Raw genomic sequence first — 22733 nt, forward strand, 5'->3', positions numbered from 1 at the left:
AATGCATCACCTCACAGTTTTCAGAGTTAAGCTCCATTTGTTATTTTCCTGTGTGTTGTTAACAATTCATCTATATCATTCTGTAGCTGAAGACCAGCCTCTTAACAATCAATGACACCAGTCTTCAGCTGTCTCCAGGCTCACTAATTATATCGCCTACATTCACAACCAGATCATTAATGAATACGCTATATCAAACCAGGATTGATCCCAGTAGTACACTGAGGCATCGAATTGATAAAAATACTCTTGGCTATCACCACTCTAATTTCAGGCACATTTTGCCTAATTGCCCTGGCTTCTTGCATTTTTGGACCATTGTCTCATATCAGACCTGGTCAAAAACCTTACTGAAGTTCACATAGATTACATCAACCACACTAGCTTCATCAACACACTTTGTCACTACATTTAAAGTTAGTCCGAGAGCACCTCCCCTTAACTAAACTATGCTAATTTTGAAAGATTCAAGGTGCATTTATTATCAAAGTATGTATGCAGGATACAACCCTGAGATTTATCTTCCCACAGACAGCCACAGGACAAAGAAAACCATGGAACCCATTCAAAGAAAAACATTGCACCCCACCCCTTGGTGGGAAAAAATGTGCGAACAGCAAAAAAAAACATGCGAGAATCACAGAATATAAAACATCAACCCACAGAGTTGTATAAAGAGTCCAGATATATTCAGTTTGGCTCAGTTCAGTTCAATTGAGTGCTGTCATTCATTATCTAAAAACTGCCCTGTTCAAAATCGACTAAAATAGCAACAAAAAAGGAGTGACCAGAAACCAGAAACACATTAAAGTGTGAACTACAGAGTCAAGTTCACAAACCATGTTGATTAAACCCTGGCCAATACCCAGGTGTCCGACAGCATCAAGGGAAGGAGAGACCCTTCAAATGCAGGGACCTTCCTCCAGAAGCAGTGAGCAAGGGGAGGGGGTGGGGAGGGAGAGAGCCAGCAAGAGGTTGAGAGATTGAGAGATTTGAAAGTTTCTGTCAGAGCACTAGAAATCTCCTCCCTTACCTTCTATAGCCATCTGGAAGACATTTAATCAGCCCAGGCGAAGTCAGATCAGTGTAGTAGTCACTATTTACTGATGTATGTGTTTCTGTGAATATGTGCTTCTCCTGAAAGTCATTGATAACTTTCTGCACAAGACTAGGGCATTGGGGGGTTGCATTGGATGGCATTAGTAAACAGGCACTTTGAAGCTTGATTGACTCTGGAGTTCTGGAGGCCCTTGGCCGATGATGTGGAGTGTTCTCCTCCAACAGAGGAATCTTCTGAGACAAGTAATCAATTGGCTGATGAGGAGGCAGCATTATAACTGAATTTAGGGAGTCAAACCCCAAGGTCACAGATGCAGTGACATAAAATGTTTAAATGAGCTCACTCATGTGGCTGAAGTCAATGAAGATGTCAACAATTCCTGTCCACTGGTCACAGCCCATCTAGCCTCACACATCTCAGTGTTTAGTGCACATCCATCATGCATCAGACTTATACACTTTAGGCTTCTGCATAAAATCCACTACATGCACTCACATGCCAACCACCACTTCTGATGGGCGATTCGCCTGGCTAAAGTGGGAGGGGACGTTTGGCATGTCCCATGCTGGCCATTATAGGTATAGTCACCAAAGACCATGACCAGAGCAGAACAGAGACTATTGAAGTTGCTCCAATGCTCTCACCTATTCCCCATTTCATACCCTCTTTACTCTTCATTTCACCATCTGTCCTAACAGCAGATCCCTAACTATGTACCTCTTGTTCCTTCTACTTCACCCTTATGTGCTTCTCAGTAAGAACTAAGAGCTTCAACTTGACCAGTAGGAACAAGGCAGAGACATTGAGGCTAATGGACCATTCAGTGTAAAGATCTAATCCTCGTTCTTTACCAAATGAAGATTTATGGTTTAAATTGATCAGCAGTTTTTTTGTAATTGAGTCTCATTGCTATTAAAATATCTCAACATTTGCCCTGTCACTTTCCCTTAGATTCTCTTATACTTATGGATAGGGCGGCGGCTCCTCATTCGTCTATTCTTGCAGAAAATAGGCCCAAATTATTTGGGCAACATGCACAAGCTGGAAGAACTCAGTATGTCAGACAGCATTTATGGAGAAGAACAATCAATCAATGATTCAGGCCAAGACACTTCATCAGAACTCTTCTCCACAGATGCTCTCTGACTTGGTGAGTTTCTCCAGCATTTTGTGCAAGTTGCTCAAGATTTCCAGCATCTGCAGAATCTCTTGTGTTCCAGGTTATTTGGGCTCTTTTGGTAGGACAACCCTTTCATCCAAGAAGTTATTCTGGTGAGTGTATTGCATCCAAAGTTGTATCTATTTTAGGCAAGGGAACCAAAGCTCTATGCTGTATTTTGGGTGAGACCTCAACAACATCCTATAAAATTGTAATAAAGCCTCTCTATTTTTAAACTCCATCCCTTTGATATACCAAGAGTTTTCTTTGGTAGTTCTGCAAATTTTAACATTAATGAAAGTAAATAAAGTTGAAAAAGGAATAAGAGTTTCACTGAAACTAAGACTCAAAGATGCATGCAAGTCTATAGTTTAGAGTAGGTGGGAAAATTACATCCACTCCCCGGAAACAAAAACGTATGTTTGTCATGGAGATTAAGGAATGATAAATGACTGGACCAGCCTTTCTAACACAGACATCCGCTGTATGGATTGAGAATTCAAGCAACCGAAGACGCTCAGATCCACGTATTTCATGGTTCCAATTCACGCAAGATGAATTCACTTGGACTGCAGTTATTAGTAACTTTAATCGCATTTTCAGGTAGGTATTGTAAATTGGTTTATTTCTAGTTTTGACGTGGCTTCTGGGGGGGATGAAATCTGAGCAGCCACATTCTGTAAAGTTGGTTACTTTTCTCATGTGGAACTAAACTTATTTTTGGTTGTGAGATTCTCAACCTGGTAATGCTACTTGCCTCAATGAGTGCAAAGCCAGATCTCTCTATTCGGCTGTATGCTCTGATCCTGCAGGACTTACTTTGTAAAACAACTTGTAAAAATAAATAATTTAACTGAGAATCTAAAATTAAAACATCAGAAATGGCAAATATCTGCTATTTGTTATTTCAAGCTATCTTATTATTAGTGCAGCATATCTAATTTCTCTTCTTAATTTTTATATTACGTTACTGTAGTCTTGTGCACAAAGACTAAAAGAGAACATAACAGTTCACATTAACAGGAAGGAGCTTGGTTCTACTTTTTGTGAATATGGTCTATTTGTTTTTCTCAACATTGACCAAGGTGTTCTCTCACTATGTCTGAAGTACCCTTAGTACAATTCTGGTGTTCAGGTTAAAATTCTGTAGTTTTCTGACTGTGATCTGTCCTTTGAATCAATGTTGAACGTAAAGCAAAAACAACTGATGTGTGCACCGAATACTGATGAAAATTTACTAAGGGTTTCATTCAGCTCATGTTCATGTTCTCCACTATTAGCCTCCCCTTAAGAATTTCAAAGAAAAAGAAGAAAATTATTAGGTAGGAAACTGATGCTAAGGGTAGAATTGGCCAAAAAAAAAACAAATTCCAGGAATTTATTTGAGTGGAAGGTTGTTTTATTTAAGTAAGTTCGTTTCCAGGATGTGTTTATCAATGGCACGGCTCACATTTGACGCCTATCCCTACTTGCCCTTGTGAAACTGATAAGGACTCCTTGTGAACATTTGCAGTTTGTGTAATAAAGTATTTCTAGTATTTACACCCAGTGACAAGGAGGTGTAGCAATAGATTTCCAAGGCTGAGTATGTAGTTAATTGAAATGGTATCTTTAGGTGGTTCCCATGCTTGCTGGTATTGCCTCTCTAGGTCTCAGGATTACCAGCAATGTGACTCGTATGGATTTGATGAGAAATTATCTCCAACTTTTAAATTTGTCTCTTTTACTGTTGATTCAAAAATAGTTAATATATAATCTATAATTTAACTACTTACTGAATATTGACAAAACTAATTTTCCAAAGAAAACAAAGACTATCAAAAACTGTAAGCAATGCTATCTTACACTCTGTTTTAAATTTAGTTTCTTTCCTTTGATCTCGTGGGAGAGTATGAACAAATTTGCTTTGTGTATTAACTGCATTAACACTGCTCAAAACCAGCTCTAGCCCAGATCAAGGGTCAGAACATCATACTCTTTTATTCCTTTGTGTGCCATTGCAGTGCCATGGAGTTGCTGAATCAGACTCTAGGGTCTCTATCTGGTCAAATGGAGCTAACTGCAATGTAGGACAATTGCAGGAGTTGTTGATTTATGTAGACATTTTATATTATCTTCATGTTATAGAGAAGGGACAGTGGAGTAATAACTGTGGGAGGGAAAAAACAGTCATCAGTTTTTTTCATCGTGAGTTAGCTTGTTTTTAATTGGTGTTTTAATATCTTAAATATATTGAGAGATTGAAATGAAAGACCAAAGCCCAACACAGTGGTGAAAACAAGGCAAAACGACTTGCACTTCGATAAGTTTTAATCCATTTTAATTTATTTACCAAGATGTTGGTGTCACTACTAATGGCAGCATTATTCCTCTTTGGTAATTGTGCTGAGAAGGTGGTATTGAGTCATCTTTTCGAACTCCCAGAATGTTAATAATGTAGTTAATAAACAGTTTATTAATGTGGTTAATAATGAATGATGCTTGTCATGTAGTTCCAAAGTTGTGACATAGAGATAATAGAGCAAGACTATTATTTCCAAGGCAGAATAGTGTGTGACTTGGAGGGGTATTTGCTTGTAATTGTGTTCCTTTGTATCAGATGCCCTTGCATTTCCAGATGTTTCACGTCATGAGTTTGAGAATGTTTTGAAGAAAATTAGATAAGTTGCTGCAGCATCTTATAGAAGGTACACAGCAGTCATACTGTGCTGGTGATGTAAAGAACTATTTTTTAAGTTGTAGAATTGAATGGTTTTGTACATGTGACCTGCCCTGTAGATGGTGGAACTGTTTTGGGGTGAGTCAGACGTGATTCATTTACCCCGGAATACCAAGGCTTTGAGCTGTTGTATTTGGGTAGTTGGTCCAGTCAAGTTTCTAGCCAGTGTTAAGCATGTAGAGGCAGAGCTAGATGATTCACCCCTTGCTCCTGCGTCAACATTCAATAAGATCATGGCTAATCTTTCACTTAGCATCAGCTTTCTGAACGAACTGCAAATCCCTTGATTCCCCAGGAGATTGTAGTGAGATATTGAGCAATGGCGCAGAGAAAGTGCTTAAATTCTCTTCTATTGGAGGTGGTCATGTCCTGGCATGTGTGTGACCTGGAAGTTACTAACCACTTACTTGATCATTGTGTGACCTTCTTAACACAATGCAAGTTATTGTAAGGTGGATGAAAATGGTTGGTCTTGGGAACTGTAAGGAAATCTTGCAGGACTGTATAGGAACCCAGATGATGTCAATCCCTCAGGAGCCAGATTCAACCTCTTCCTTTCTAGGAGTGTTTGAAACCAGTGGGAATTACCCATCTTCTCCCCCATTTCCCAATCCATTCTGTTCCAAGAACATAATTAGGTCTGGAACCCAGTGGTCTCAGCAGAAACCAAACCGAGCACTATAAAGTAGAATATTGGTGAGTTACTGAAACTGAATTGATCTGTCCACATTGATTTGCTGATGACTAGGTATAGCTTGATTGGCTATTAATTGGCTAGTTTAGCTCTGAGGTCCCTTGTAGCTGGGTGATTAGGCAATTTTTTCATGTTGTCAGATTGTGGCTAACAGTGGGCACCTTGGCCAAAGGCATAACTAGTTCTTGTTGTGTTCAGTCCTACAAGAGTTCTTTATTTTTACTCATTCATTTCTTGCTATCCTTTGGAGAAAGCTGACTGTTAGAAGAATTGTTTCAATGAATGAGAGAGCCAAAAATGGATTGTGCACTCATATGGCAGGGTCTAACCCAACCCTTTCTCTCACAGTTGCTGTTAGACCCAGTGCCTTTATCCAACAGTTTGTTTGTTGGTTCATACATTTAGAACATAGTTGCAAATGTCTTCGTCTTCCCTTTACACTCATGTGTCCTTTGGCAATGCTGCTGAGGTTGGGAGTGGTCATGGATTTGGCTGATTATGGTTTTGATGTATCCGGTGAACAGCATAGCATCGGTGATCCATTCTGCCTTGTTTAGACTACTCATTATTAACTTTAATCGCAATTTTGACAGATTCAGTGCTAAAAGTCAGCATCATTGCTATGGGTCAGGAATAGAATCTTAGATCAAACTGTTTAAGGATATTCAAGTTCAAGTTTATTGTTCTTCAACCATACACATTTGTATACCGCCAAATGAAACAACATTTCTCAAGATGCACAACACAGTAGATATTACTCATACACATCACATGAAGTAACATTACCACAAAGAAATCAGCAAATAATAAATATATTCCATGAGATTGCCATTTAGCATAAGGTGTATTTATGACACAAGTTTAAAAAGTATCCTGTATAACACCACTGGCAATTCTTAAATGATAAGACCTGGCTGGTGGCAGGGATTTCATTAGTCTTATGGGCTGAGGGAAGAAACTGTTTCCCATCCTAGCAGTCCTTGTCCTAATCCTATGCTACCTCCTGCCTGATGGTAGGGGCTCAAAGAGATTGTGAGTCAGATGGGAGGGATCATTGACAATGCTATTTTTTCCCAAGGGGCATTGATGAACTAGATTGTAATAATCCAATAATTACATGGTCTTCATTACTAATACTTTATTTTCCATTCCAGTATATTTAACTGAATGTTACTATGTTAGAATTTGAAATTGTCTCTGAGTCAAAAGTCCGGGCTCCTAATTAGTAGTTATGCAATACCTGTTGCTTAATCGCTGCATTGCTGCAAAGACTGAAGGTCGCAGGAATGACAAATGAGCTGTTATGACTTTCAGGTTGGGCAGAAGTGCAAACACTATTGGATCGGTCTGGATTTATAATGGGCATTCAATCTGACCCTCTGTGAACTTGAGGGTTCCACCCAAGTGATGTCACGATTTTGCTCTTCAGGGTAAAAACAGTAAGAAGTGTAAAAGATTGCAATGTGAGCCACCTTCAACATAGTGATGGGCAACAGATGGAATTTGAAGCCTAAGGCATATAGAATATTTTTGCGCCCAATTATCTCTAAAATCTGAATATCTTGTAAATTGAGATGTTTAAATTGAAACTTTTGGTAGCCAAAAGAACAAGGATGGATTACTGCACACAGAACATTAACAAGTATTTGTTCAGCAGTGGAACTGGTGCAGAACTTTTGAACGTCTAACAAATTGTTTCACTTGATGGATTTTGTTGTCTCAGTTGATACAATGGTGTTCATATTTTTATACAAAAGATCTCCATTAATTTTCCTGGGTTCTTAATGGGATGATCTGCTTCATACCTCACAATTGTATGGAATATAATCCATGCTACTCATTCATGGTGATTAAATTATGGCAATATTGTGTTTTTATGACATTATATTTATTGAGTTGTGGTATTAGGGTTAGCTCTGAATTGTTTAATTATGTCAGCTTTCTTGTAGAAATTGCAGATTGGTAGGTTTGATCATTATTCTGTTCTGAGGTCCACCAGCACTTGTGCAGCCAGACTAATTTTATTTTACAACTGGGCTGCTGGAAAGGCAAACTGTGTTCATGTTGTTTGAAGGTACTTTCACTGATTCCAATCATCTCTGATTCTATTTGAAAGTAGTTGAAACAAAACTAAATCACAAATAATTTATGTAATTAAAAATATGCACTGAAAAAAATTAATAACTACCTTTTAAGTGAAGGTTAGTGGTGTGATTCAGGTGAAGAGAATCGCCCCGGGATTTTTAGCTGTTGCTGGCATGAGGCTGAGGGGGCAGGTTTGCTGCTATACTTGTGGAATATCCTGAATTCAGCAGGGACTCCAGGGGCAGAGTGAGAGGCTTGATGCACACCTGACCTCCAGCGTCTTCCTGATGCAGAGGACAGGCACAGAAGTCCAGCATTCTCTGCTGCAACCTAGGTGTTTTCTGCAAGCCAGCAGGCTAGCTATCATCTTGTTTTGAACTATTATTTGTTTGCTGCAGTGGATTCAGGGGAAGATCGGGGTTTGTAAAACAGTTGTGGTTTGATGATCTAGATTCTAGGGGTTTGTTTGCCTGAATTTATGTTAAGGTGGAATATTGTCAACTATAACCAGGGGAGCTCCTGTATGTGGACAGAGAGCAAAGATGGTGGGATAAAGGGACCAGATTTAGTAAGAATAGAGCAGCCTGATATCTGTTTAAGTAATCATATTAAATCCAGAAAACGCTAACTGGGAAGACCAGGTCTCCACTATGTTATGTGGAAAGATTGTGGCAATCTGAAGTAAAAAGCTTAAAATAACAAATCTTGGTATTGCTGAAAATTCATGTGATGGGAATGGTGTGTCTGAAATAGTATAATGAGAAAAAGCAGGACAAAAATATGACAAGTCTGGTGCAGTGAACTACTTCAAAAAGTTGATAGGATGTGTGCAGATGAATAAAATATAAAATACCATGGACCCCAGAGAATGTGGGCTGAGTTCTAAACTTGTTTGTACTTAGAGAGATCTGAATGAACTTAATAATTACAAGAACTATGATTCTAGGTCAGTAGCATTTAATTATCACGATGTCACTGTTCCTTATGTGCAATCTACAAGGACATTATATATTGCTGCATTTTTTTGGGGGGGGGGTGGGGAATGTTACTGCAAAGTGCAGTCATACAAGATAAAAATAGAACATGCTACAAATGAGAGGAGAGGGGAGGGAAGCAGAGTAGTGTTTCAGATAGACAACCTTTCACTGTTTGAAGGTCTAAAACACGGAACTGCCCAGACTGCACTCTGAGAGTACTTTCAGCAGGTAATGTCAATGCCAATCACTCATCAACTTCTCAAATACAGTTCGGGATGGACGACAAATCCTGGCAATGCTAGTAAAGCTCACATTCTGAAAGTGAATAAATAATTAATAATTGGGCTCCCAGGTAGCATAGCTGATTATGGGACCCTGTTACAACTCAGAGTGTCAGAATTTGGAGTTCAGCGTTCAGTTCTGGTGTCCTCTGTGAGAAACTTTCTATGTTCTTGCTGTGAGTGAGTGGGTTTCCTCCGGGTGCTCTGGTGTACTCCCACAGTCCAAAGACGTACTGGTTAGTAGATTGGTTGGTCATTGTGAATTGTCCTGTGATTAGGCTAGAGTTAGAATTGGTGGGTTGCTAAAATCAGTGGGTATGGTTCAGTGGGATGGAAGGGCCTATTCGTGCTCGCTCTCTAAATAACTAAATTAATTAAATTAATAGCTGGGAGATACTGTCCTAAACACTGTAGCATATCATTTAGGTCAAGTGTGCAGATCATTGTACCCCATCATTTTACCACTTAACTTTGAAAACAAAGGCTTTCTTGACCTTTCTGACCTTATTGCCATCCTGTACCACAGCTCTTATATGTTCAGTGAGAACGTTTGATATGTAATATCCATGAAGTTAGGTTCTCTAAGGTTAATTTCAGGAAAAGGGAATGGAGACTGAAAGTGCTGGGTCTCTCTGTCTCTATTGTCTGGGAACGATCTGGGGATGAGATAACAGGTTGGGAATGTAATGCAAGTGGGATGGTGGGGAGGGGGAACATTGTGATTCTCTGCCTTGGGTCACAGTTTTCTGGAGCTCCACGTTGTCTGACTGACAGAGTACTGGGGTTTGGCAATGACACTGTAAGGGAGCAGCTGGAGGAGTGCGTGGGTCTGGTGACCAGGCACAGATGAGAAACTCCTTGCCAAATACATGAACAAAAAAACAGATGGCGTGGAATGAATGTTACTAGTTATTCCAAGGGCTGACCATTTCACAAGATGTTGTCAGCCTATAGAAGGTCTATTAAATCCCAGCAGCACTAGTTGCCAAGCTTTCTGGCAATTTGTGAGTTTGGGGGACAGGGGCAAGCAGAAGTGACTTTCTTTTTCAATGTGACTTATCCATATTTGATCCCTCCAAACTTTGGGGGTTGGGGGATGGATTTGAGAGTGAAAATTCAATCCATTTGATTTGTGGGTACTGATGGCAGTCTCAAATTCAAACTTCTTTTCAGGTGAAACTTTACTGAGGACTAATTTCTAGTTTGATATCTGGAGCTGTGGTTCATACTTGTGTTAATGACACTAATCTAAGAGCGAACAATCCATTTTATGTGATTGTAACCGCCCATTCCAGGGATAAATGGAATACTTTGCTGGTTAACCCTCAATTTTTACAGGATTAAGGTTAAAAAATGGGATCCTTTCTTAAGAATTCCGAACCTCCTCTTCTGAATTGTACAAGTCAAACATAGAATGATTGGCTGTTGAAGTAAGATGAATCAGTTTTTCCATTTGATTTTAGTTTTATATATGAAAAAATGTAAATGAGAAAGGTTCTGTTACGTCAGATTGGAAAAATGCAGAACTTAGAAATTCTGTTGCACAGTGTGGAATGTTTTACTGTATATTATTTTATGTTTTCTGTGGTGGATTGGAGCTGGTCCGATTTTCCATCTAGCTAAGTTCTTCACCTTCCCAGCCATGAATCTTGTCCTCATTTTAAATTGGCATTCCACTTGAATTGATATTCAACGCAGGATGCTGGTCAGTGCTTTAATCTCTGTCATCTCTGCGTAAACGCTGAAGTCTCCACAGTTTTCATTGTATGGCAATGGTATACTTGCGGTCATTGCAATTTACTTTCAATCTGCAGAGGACAGTTTTGCAAAAGGCTAGAATTCCCACTCGTTAAGTTTGAGACCTTCACACAGTCCTTAGTCCTTCAGACAGTACATCACTAATCACCATGACCTTGGAGACTCTTACTTCAGTAGTCATAGAAACTAGGACAGTCCCTCTTTTTTAGGAAAATGTTTTTGTGTTTTTTTTTGAAGAACATGGTCTATAGAAAGTTACTAAGATCGATTTTGGTAATCAAACAGTCCTACACTTCTCTATAGATGAGAAAACGTGGAGACCTTCTGATAAAACCTCAAAAGACTGAAGTGGTACCTTCAGTGATGCTTTTAGAAGATTGTTTGCTTCAATTTGCTGTTCTAATGTTAGCATCCTCACTCAGGTCATTGCCAGAGCATTGAGGCAATTTTCCCATCCACCACTCTGCTGGATGAGACACTGTGTGTGGGTGTCAGACTCTCATTTCCCCAAATGAGTCAACCACTGCCAGCTCACCCATAGCTGGAGATCCTGTGGCTATTGGAAGAAATGCTACCGTCGCACTGGAAGCTAATGTGCAACAAACAGATGAGGTCATCAGAACCTGAGAAGAACCTGGGGTGAACTGACTTCAATGGCACTACCCCTTATATGGTGCAGTGGCCTGCTTTGAGGATAATGGCTCTGTTCTTGATGCTGGACAGAGATAAGGAAAGATATAGAATGAAATTTCAGGTATTAGGCAGATTACCTACAGGTATCAAGTATTGGTAAGCTTCCTTTATCTTGTTGAATTAGAATTATTCAGGCAATTGGATATGAAGTAGATGTCACCAGTAGGAGGAGAGAACTGGACCAGCATGCACTGCCTTAGAATAAAAGGACATTCCTTTGGAACAGAGATGAGGAGGCAGTTCTTTGGAACACCCAGGTGTTGAATCTGTCAAATTAATTGCCACAGATGCTGTGGAAGCCATTCCATTGAATAAGTATATCGGGGAAGTTGATAGGTTCTTGATTAATAAGGGTGTCGAAGACCCTTTGTCACAAATGGATAGAAAAAACAAAGCATTATTAAACTGCAGGGAATGTGGGCATTGGAAATGGTGAGGTTGCTGATAGTTTAAACTGGGCCTCATTGTAACATGAGGATAAACTGTAAACCAGATTATCTGGTCAATGAGTGAATGAATGGGGGCAGTTAGAAAATGGCAAAAGAACAGCAACTAAAGAGTGTAGGAGTTATGTAATGCAGAGCAGGAAGACCTCCTTGGTAGGTCAGGCTGGCCATGTCCTTCGCTCCCAGAGGGGAAAAAGAGCAGAAGGAAAAATATACAAACAAACTGAGCCAGTAACACAGATGGATGACTGATAAAATCAGAGAAATCAAGTTATCTTGAGGTATAGCATTCATTATTGAGTTCAAGAAGGGTATACTTTATCCAGGTGGAAGATATGGTGCTGTTCTTCAAGTTTGTCTTGGGCCTCATTGTAACTGTGCAGGAGGTCATTGATTGATAGGTCGGATGGGAGTAGTGTGGAGCGTTAAAGTGGTAGGCAACAGGAAGTTCAGGGAGGCCACTGCAAACTGAATACACATGTTCTACATGTTATGCTAAATTTGTGTTTGGTTTCTCTAAAACAGAAAATCGTGAAGACCAAATGCAGTACTCTGGCTTGGAAGAAGAGCAAGTGAATTATTGCTTCAACTGTTTGGGTCCCTGGATAATAGTAAGAGTAGAGTGAAAGGACAAACATTGTCCATTTCAACCTGCAGTTGAAAGAGATGTAGTTGGTGGAACAGAAGGGTGGGTCAGGAAGTAGTGAAGCAAGTAGTCCTTGTGAAGCAGTGAAAGCAGAGAAGGTAAGATTTGTCCAGTGATGAAATCTCTTTGAAGATGGCGATCATTGTGAAGAATGATCTGTTGATCATTCACCCTGAACTCACCTTCACATCATTAATCTCTGACTCCTCTGTTCTTATTCTTGATCTCTCTATCTCTTTCCTTGTTCTGTCCCGGAGGAGAGAGCATGTGAGCAGAGGCTAAGGATGTTGATGAGTTGGTATCAAGGGTTTTGTTATCAATGATAGAGAGTTCCAGAAGGAAGAGGACATTTCAAAGACTCCTATAAAAAATAGCTCAACATCACAATGAGGGAGAGGGAGAAACTGGGAGAATGGAATGAAGTCCTTGTAGAAGGCAGTTAAGATACCTATGGGAGTTGATAGGCTTCCAGCTGTTAGAGTCATAGGGCACTACTGCATAGAATCAGACCTTTTGGCCTTACTGAGCTGTTATTCAGCTTAGTCCTATTGACCCCTACCTAGACCACAGCCTTCCAGACCCCTCCCATCCATACACCTACCCAAACTTCTTTTAAAAGTTGAAGTTGAACTTGCATTCACCACTTCTCCTGGCAGCTCATTCTACACTCATACTAGCATCTGACTGAAGAAATTTCCATCACGTTCCCCTTTCATCCTTAACCATGACCTCTAATTCTAGTTTCACCCAACCTTAGTGGAAAAAGCCTGCTTGCATTTACTCTTTCCACACCCTTCATAATTTTGTATATCTTTATTAAATCTCCCCTCATTTTCCTACGCTTCAGGTGAAAAATGTCCGAACATTCAAACTTTTCCTATAACTCAGGTCCTCAAGTCCCCGCAACACCATTGTAAATTTTCTCTGTACTCTTTCAGTCTCGTGATGCTAATAGCTGGCCTCTCTCCTGAGATAGAGAGATCAAGAAAAGGGAGGGGGGAGTCAGAGATTGATGATGTGAAGGTGAGTTCAGGGTGAATATTGGCCTCAGAAGTAAAGAAGTTGTCAAGTTCTGTTTGATTACGGGAGGCAGCATTAGTGCAACCATTGATGGGCTGGGAGTGGGCTCAGGTAGAAATGAACTCAAAAACTGCCTCTCAAAAAAAAAGCAGGCATCACTTGTACTCATGTAGTTGTCCATGTGGTTACACCTCTGATGTAAAGAAAGTGAGAGGTGTTGAGGGAGAAGTTGTTCAAGGGTGTGAAAGATAATTCAACCAGGTAAATGTGTGCGCTGGTGGAGGAGGATATGTTGGGCCTCTGTTCCAGGAAGAAGTGGACGGCCCTCAGGCCATCCTGGTGTTTGAATGAGGTTTATTGAGATTGGACGTCTATAGTAAAGACTCAATATTCTACAACTTAAGGTAATTTGAGTTGATTCTGTATCAGTTGTCCTTCTGTGATATCAGCTCAGCTTGTTTGTATATTTTTCGTTTTGAAGAATGAGGTTTTAAGAATGGTGTAAAAGTGGCATAACAAAGTAGTGTCCATGGGTTCACAGACTGTTTAGAAATCTGATGACAGAGGGAAAGTAGCTGTTACTGAAACATTGAATGTAAGTTTTCAGGCTCCTGTACCTCCTCCCTGATGGTAGTAACGAGAAGAGGGATGGTGAGGTCCATAATGATGGATGCTACCTTCTTGAGGCATAGCCTTTTGAACATGTCCTCAGTGGTGGGGAGGCTAGTGCCTATAACGGAGCTGGCAGAGTCAATAAGCCTCTGAGGTCTCTCTTATGAACATGTGCATTGACGCTTCTGTACCAGATGGTGATGCAACCAGTTGAAATGCTTATCATGGTACATCTGTAGAAATTTGCTAGCCTTTGGTGTCATACCAGATCTCCTCAAACTCCCAATGAAGTAGAACTGCTGATATGCCTTTGTTGTGATTGCATCAATGTAGCGGGCCCAGGATAGACTCTCTGAGATGTTGATGCCCAGGTACTTGAAACTACTCACCCTTCTGACTTCTTATTCTTTCTTTGAGTGCAGGATGTGCCCAGCCTGACCTGTCACGGAGGTCTTCCTGCTGTGCATTTCCGCCTCCTACATTCTTCCGCCTCTGTTCTCCCTCTATATCTGCTCCTATTCACTCAGATAATCTTGTTCTCAACTTATCCCATGACCACCCAAGTTCACTCTGTCAGAGACCTGCCTCACAGCAGCTTTACAAGCTTCTTTGCTCTTCTTGCAGTTGTGATGAAAGATCTTGAACCAGTAATGTTAGCTCTGTCCCCATTAATAAAACAGGACCTCCTGCCTTTTCTGTTTCTTTTAAATTTCCAGCATCTGCAGTTCATGTTTTGCTTTCGTGCATTGCAAATGAGTTTCATTCAGAGAAATCAACTCTTTCATCTTTGCTAACTCCAGGAAACACTTAAGATCTCTCTGTGATTGATGCTCAGTTCACTATAAGCTTCTTCATGACTCCTTTGATTCTTGAATGACTGATGTGCAAACTCTGCTTCCCGGGATGCTTCTCCGCTCCCTAAGCCCCTAACAAGCTGATCACTTTGCTTTTTCCTTATCACTCCTGAGGCCAGTTTATCAAAGTTAACTGGTATTCCTGGAATGGCGTATCAGTGCAAATTCTGTTTCCAAGTGCCTTGACCATCATTCTAGAACAGAGGTTCCCAACATGGGGTCCACAGACCCCTCAGTTAATGGTAGGGGTCTGTGGAATAAAAAAGGCTGCAAGCCCCTGTTCTAGGCTTTCTCCTCTATCGCAGAGCTCTGCACAGCCGCACTCAGTAACTTCGAAATATTTCTCTGTGCACACTTTTTTCATATGCTCAGCAACATGATCTACATTTTCCAATCGCTGCTGTTCAATTATTGGCATTAATCTTAACAATCATACATGTATATAACACACGTAACCATATAATATATATAGAAACAAGACAACATTTCTCCAAACCTGGGGGTAAAACTTAGTAGTACACATAACACACATATCATACAATAACCTGTGAAGGTGAGGATAAAATCTACAGATGAATCACACAAAAATAACTAAAGTGCATTAATATTATGTATTGTAAGGTATGGAACAGATTAACCAGTGACACTTTGAATACGATGCAGCAGGGAGTTCAGAATCCTAATGGCCTGGGGGAAGAAACTGTTTCCCATCCTGACCATTATCGTTTTTCTGCATCAGAGTCTCTTGCCTGATGGTAGAAAATCAAAGAGGTCGTTGGATGGATGGGTGGGATCCTTAATAATACTAAGGGCCCTGCATATGCAGTGCTCCCGATAAGTGTCCCAGATGGATGGTTGGGGGACCCCTAAGATCCTCTCAGCTGTTCTCACAGTCCTTTGTAGGGCTTGACTGCTTGACTGCTCTCATATCAGATGGGGATGCAGCTTGTCAGGATGCTCTCAATGGCGCTCCTGTAAAACGTCATTAAGATGGGAGGGGTGTCCTTGCTTGCCTCAATATTCTTAGGAAGTGGAGTCACTGCTGTGCCTTCTTGTTTAGGGAGGTGATATGAGGGGACCAGGTGAGGTAATCCGTGATGTGAACTCCTAGGAACTTAACCCTCTCTACAGAGAAGCTGTGTATTCACAGAGGTGGCTGGTTGTGATGCACCGTCAATAACTCACACTGAGACGTAGGCGAGATATCGGCTTTTATTGACTGGAAGAAGGAACCAGGAGTGAGTGTCTATCATACAAGGTCTTGGAGACTGAGGCCGAGCGTCAGGCCGCAGATCTCCTTTATACAGGGGCCTGTGGGAGGAGCCACAGAAGCAGTCAGCAGGGGCGTGTCCCGACAGGCACATAGTTCACCACAGGTTGATCTGTACCTTCCCAAAGTCCACAATCACTTCCTTTGTCTTCTCTATGTCAGGCTTAGTTTGTTCATCTCACACCAAGCCACCAGCCGCTCCACTCCCTCTCTATACTCATTCTCGTCATTGTTCTTGACAAGGCCAGCCACTGTTATGTCATCCGTGAACTTGATGACATGGTTTGAGCTAGGACTAGACACATTGCTGCCCACATAGTGACTGTGGCCTTACTGTTAAGAAGATTTGTGCTGAGTTGCATTCAAAACAAGGTCACGGCAATTGACTTTAAGTTGGCTCATAAAGTTAAAATCTAGATATGTGCCATTGCAGTTTAGGGTAGAGGGAGTATGTGTTGCTGTTTCATATTATAATCAGCATAATTGACTGAAAAAATCCGCTGGATTTGTTGTTTTCCTTCAGTTAAACATAATCTATGAAAACAGGTTATTGTTCTATTGTAAACCGAATCTTCCTAGCATGCTAATTCATTCCATCTATCCCCTCACTGTTTCAAAATCATTCATGCAGTGAGTGGGCTGTCTAAACTAAATGAAGAAAGTTAAGACAAAATCCGTTCATGTTTCATCCTGTAATAATTGTAGTATACTTTTTAAAAATCTGTGTGCATGCACAATAAAATGCACTTACTCTGTTCCTAATGTTTATATTATCTTCATATCCACATTAAATAGAATGAGCCGCAGCTGTAAAGAGCTTTTGGTCATCACCGAATCTGTTTGTTCTCAGGATGTGTGCAGGCAGTTCAGGTCACAGTGAAGGACAGCCATGTGAATGGAACAGAAGGAGGGAGTGCAACCTTGCTGTGTACGTACAAAACTGTGGACGGTGACTCGTCTGATCTGAACATCCAATGGACAGTGGTGCCAAGCCAGCCCGGTTCACACAAGCAGGTAAATGCAATTCCAGGGTCAGAGGTAAAACTCCTGGTCTTGCCATTTGTAAGCGCAGTGGAGTGGGAGCTAGTGAGCTCTGCTGCAGATTCTCCTGGATGGGCCAGGGTAGGGTGATAATGTAATAGGGACATCTCCAATATATCCATGTGGAAGAAAATGTATAATAACATGAGTTCTTCTCACCACAACCCCATCTCCCTCACCAGGATGAGCAGCCTCTACATATGTCTAAGATATAGGAGCAGAAGTAGGCCATTTGGCCCATTCAGTTTGCTCCGCCATTCAATCATGGGCTGATCCGATTCTTCCGGTCATCCCCACTCCCCTGCCCTCACCCCATACCCCTTGATGCCCTGGCTAATCAAGAACCTATCTATCTCTGCCCTAAATACATCCAATGACCTGGTCTCCATAGCCGCCCACGGCAACCAACTGCACAGACCCACCATCCCCTGACCAGAGCAATTTCTCTGCACCTCAGCTCCAAAAGCTTATCCCTCAATCCCGAAGCTGTGTCCTCCTGTCCCAGAATCCCCCACCATGGGAAATAACTTTGCCATATCTAAACTGTTCTGGTGTTTTAACATACTGAGTGTTCCTATGAGATCTCCACTCATTCTCCTGAACTCCAGGGAATACAGCCCAAGAGCTGCCAGGCATTCCTCGTACGGTAACTCTCTCATTCCTGGAACCATTATCGTGAATCTTCTCTGAACCCTCTGCAAAGTCAGTATATCCTTTCTAAAATAAAGAGCCCAATACTGCACACAGTTCTCTGTGTGGTCTCATGAGTGCCTTATAGAGCCTCAACATCACTGCATATTCATGTGCTTATCTGAGAGCCTTTTAAATCTGTTTGTTTTATCTGCCCCTGCTACTGCCCCAGGCAGCACCTACCAAACCCCCGACATTCTCTGTGTGGAAAAACTTGCCCATCTCATTTAATGCCCAATAGACCATAAATATAGGAACAGAATTAGGCTATTTGCTCGATGGAGTCTGTTGCCATTTCATCATGGCAGATCCATTTTTGCTGTCGATCCTGATCTCCTGCCTTCTGCCCATATCTCTTCATGCCCCGAGAAATTAGGAATATATCAGCCTCTGCCCTCTGCCTTGAGTATACCGTATGTGGGGATGTGGTCCCTAAGGCTAAGTCCACGGATTCGCAGCTCTCCGGCTGAAGAGATGACCCCTCATCTCCGTTCCATAAGGACACCCCTTGTTCTGTGGCTGTGTCCTCTGGTCTGGGACTCACCGACCAGAGAAAACATCACCTCCAGGGCTACTCTATCAAGCCTTCCAACATTCGATAGGCTTCAAATTTATTGCCCTCCCACTTTAGACCCACTTTCAAGGAATCAACAACTTATGTTCTCAATATTATTTATTTATTTTTGTTATTTTTGCACAATTTGCACTCTTTTTAATGTTGAATTTTTGAGTCTCTTTGTTTGTTTTTCATAAATTCCATTGTATTCATTTAATTTCCTGTAAATGAATCTTAGTATGGGGAATATAGACATTGATAATATATTTACTTTGAACTTTAACTGCATGCCCTCTCACATTTGAAATTTCTTCCCTGCATAAAAGATTCTGTGTGTATTAAATGAACCTGATCCATGCCTTTGTTTTTATATTCTATACCTCTAGAAATGAATCCCAACATTGCATTCGCCTTCTTCTCAACCGACTCAACCTGGAGATTAACTTTCAGGGTATCCTGCACAAGAACTCCCAAGTCCCATTGCATCTCTGCATTTTGAATTCTCTCCCCATCTAAATAATAGTCTGCCCGTTTATTTCTTCCACCAAAGTGCATAACCATACACTTTCCAACATTGTATATGATTTGCCACTTCTTTGCCCATTCCTTAAACTATCTAAATCTCTCTGCAGGCTCCCTGTTTCCTCAACACTACCCACTCCTTCACCTTCTTTGTATCATTGGCAAATTTAGCCACCAGTGCATTAATCCCAAGGTCCAAACCATTGACATACATCATGAAAAGCAGCAGTCTCAACACCAACCCCTGTGGAACTCCACTGGTAACTGGCAGCCAGCCAGAATAGGGTCACTTTATTCCCACTCTCTGTTTTCTGCCGACCAGCCAATACTCCACCCATGCTGGTAACTTCCCTGTAATTCCATGGGCTCTTATCTTGCTAAGCAGCCTCATGTGCGGCACCTTGTTAAAGGCCTTCTGAAAATCCAAGTACACCATGTCTACTGGATCTCCTTTGTCTACCCTGCTTATAAATTCCTCAAAAAATTGCAGTAGGTTTGTCAGGCAGGATTTTCCTTTCAGGAAACCATGCTGGCTGTGGCCTATCTTGTCATGTGCCTTCAGGTACTCCGTAATCTCAGCCATAACAATCGATTCCAACAGCTTCCCAAACATTGATGTCAGGCTAACAAGTCTATAGTTTCCTTTCTTTTGCCTCCCATCCTTCTTAAGTAGCAGAGTAACATTTGCAATTTTCCAGTCATCTGGTACAATGCCAGAATCTTATCGATTCTTGAAAGATTATCATTAATGCCTCTGCAATTTCTCCAGCTACTTCCTTCAGAACCCATGGGTGCATTCCATCAGGTCCAGGAGATTTATCCACCCTCAAACTATTAAGCTTCCTGAGCCTTCTCAGTCGTAATTTTTACTGCACAGATTTCACTCCCTGACACTCCTGAATGTCCGGTATACTGCAGACATCTTCCATTGTGATGACTGATGCAAAATACGCATTCAGTTCCTCTGCCCTCTCTGCATCTCTCATTACAATATCTCCAGTGTCATTTTGTATTGGCCCTATCTCTACCCTTGACTCTCTTTTACCATTTATATACTTCAAAAAACTTTTAGTATCTTCTTTGATATTAGTCGCCAGCTTCCTCTCATAATTCATCTTTTCCTTCCAAATGACCTTCCTAGTTTCCTTCTGCAAGTTTTTAAAAGCTACACAATCCTCTATCTTCCCACTAGTTCTGGTTTCTTTGTATGCCCTCTCTTTTGCTTTTACTTTGGCTCTGATTTCACTTGTCAGCCACGGTAGTGTCCTTCTTCCCTTTGAAAATTTCTTCTTATTTAGAATATATCTGTCTTGCACTTCCCTCATTTTCACAGAAACTCCAGCCATTGCTGCTTTGCTGTCTTTCCTGCAAATGTCCCTTTCCAGTCAACTCCGGCCAGTTCCCCTCTCATGCCATTGTAATTTCCTCTATTCCACTGAAGTACTGACACGTTTGATTTTATTCTTCTCCTCTCAAATTTCAATGTAAACTCGATCATATTGTGATCACTGTTCCCTAAGTGTTCCTTAACCTTAAGCTCTCTTATCACCACCGGATCCTTGATATTTTAGACATTAAGTTAGATTGTACTTAAATCTCTTAAAATTAACAACAAAATGATTTTTTAAATAGATGCTAGATAGACACAACTTACTTTCAGTTTCACTGTTGATATCAGTCTGGTGGTTCTTGAGAGAGTGTATCCTAAATGGAGCACATCGGCTGGTCACTGGGACATTAATTTCTCAATTTTGGTTTTCAGTTTCCCTCAGGGCTAACATTGCTTTGGACTTTTAAATAAACTTTCTATCCATGCAATAGTTTGTAGATTTTAACTTGTAGGTTTAAATTGCACAGTTAAATCTCTTCATATCTACACAGCCAAGAAGTTACTGCCTTTTGGAATGTTATTGTTTTGACTGATTTAGTTTTAATAGGTAACATCATTCTTCACCACAAATTAGTTTCAAATACGGTAGGTCTGTGCACTCACTTGATCAAAAGTAAGGTCATTGTTTTGCATTGTTTTACTGTGATGGTTATTCTCTTTCCAAGGCCAGTGAGGCTTTTTGCTAAACTCAGCTTTCTAGGACAGCTGCATGACCTTTCCAAAGGGTCAGAGTTGTTGGAATAAAGTTAAAATTTTAATAACTATTCTTTGCGCAGAATTTTTGTTATTAGCAAGAACTACTCCCCGGTGCTTAATGTAAATTGCACGTGGCAATCCATTTGAAGCTGGAGGCACAGCTTTGCAAAGTAAAGTGACCAGGAGTTTTGTCTCCATTGGCCAAACACATGACCATAGGCTCTGTCACCTAGCATGGTGGCTAGTTGGGGTGTTTGTATAGTCGGGGTGGAGGGGGATGCTGTCAGCCCTTCACAACAATAACTGTGGATGTTTTGGGAACTCTGTCACCAAAAGCTTTGAGATCTTCTGTGTGATAGCAAAGATATTTGGAACTTCACACACGGATGATGTCATCCAGTAGAGAACAGTATAAATACCATCACCCGTTTAGGGATTACAGTATTAGGAATGGCAAAGAGAACAACAGAAGGATGGGGTTGCAGAAAGAACAACTAGAATTCATTCCTCGGCCTTCAGTTTCTGCAACGGACAACTGATTCGTCTGCAACTTGTTGGTATGCTCTGCTAGTTTGTATGAATTATACCTATATTTGGAAATCCTTTGTAGTTTGTAAATCTCGTGTAAATTGGAAATATTTTAGAAATTAGAAATCCTTTCTGAGTGCTAAGCAGGTGTTAATAATTATTTGTTTGAGTTTGAACATGCAGAATTAAAAATGAAATATCTGTGTTTAAACTATTTCATCAGCTGGAATCATCTTCTCCTTGGTGGGTCCCAGCACTCAAGCTGTTAGCATTTACAACCAAACCTGACCCCTGAGACCAGACAAGGAATTGAGCTAGTCCTTGAAGAGTAGGTGGATAACCTCCATACAGTAACAGTACCTGTGTATGGGGCTCCAATCTTCTTTTGAGCTTAGGGCTCTGGGCAGGACAATACCATCACATGACTTAAAGACATTAAATATTGCAGCAGGTAGTACAGGGAAGAGTGATGTGTGTTGCTGGAGCAATAGACTACAAGATGATTCTAAGGATATTACTAAAGAAAAATACAGTTTCCCACTGATTCTCCCCATCCCTCCATTCCATCTGATCTGCACTCCAGTCTGATTGAATGTGGTTACCTTACCTGTAAGCAGGTGAAGTGACCCTTTACAGTTCCTAAACCTTTATTTCTCACATGTATCTTTCCATGTTGAGATGAATTTTAGGTTTCATGACATTTCTATGTTCAAGCAATGAGCACTTCTTTATTCTGCAATAGGCTGGGATGAGTCTGAATGTTTGTTGAAAGTAATGGCTTGGACAGTATAAAAAGTAGTTTTGAGAATGGGGTAAAGCTTGCCCCACAATGGTGCAGATAGTTGGGTCAATTCAGCAGTCAGACCCTCTTCAAGCAGCATTTGCTCTTCAAAGAAAAAAAATTGCTAGTGGATCTTTAAGACCAAAAATGCTGTTAATTATTCAGTCACAGCTTGCATTCACTGGCCGTTAGCTGGGTGTAAAGGAGGTGCATGTTATCAATGTGCATCCGGATTATTTAACACACTCGGGAGAG

At 40.9% G+C, this 22733-nt stretch overlaps 1 protein-coding gene across 1 annotated transcript in view; it reads left to right on the forward strand.

Moving 5' to 3' along the window:
• The first annotated feature begins 2726 nt into the window (after positions 1–2726).
• Positions 2727–22733, forward strand: part of LOC132398069 (V-set and immunoglobulin domain-containing protein 1-like) — a 44706-nt gene continuing 24699 nt past the window's right edge. The window contains exons 1-2 of the mRNA XM_059977009.1: positions 2727–2822; positions 17125–17288. Coding sequence (XP_059832992.1) covers positions 2774–2822; positions 17125–17288 — 213 coding nt within the window. The 5' untranslated portion in view covers positions 2727–2773. The remainder of the gene's footprint in view (positions 2823–17124; positions 17289–22733) is intronic.

Source organism: Hypanus sabinus, chromosome 8 (genome assembly GCF_030144855.1).
Source record: "Hypanus sabinus isolate sHypSab1 chromosome 8, sHypSab1.hap1, whole genome shotgun sequence".
Taxonomy (NCBI): Eukaryota; Metazoa; Chordata; class Chondrichthyes; order Myliobatiformes; family Dasyatidae; genus Hypanus; species Hypanus sabinus.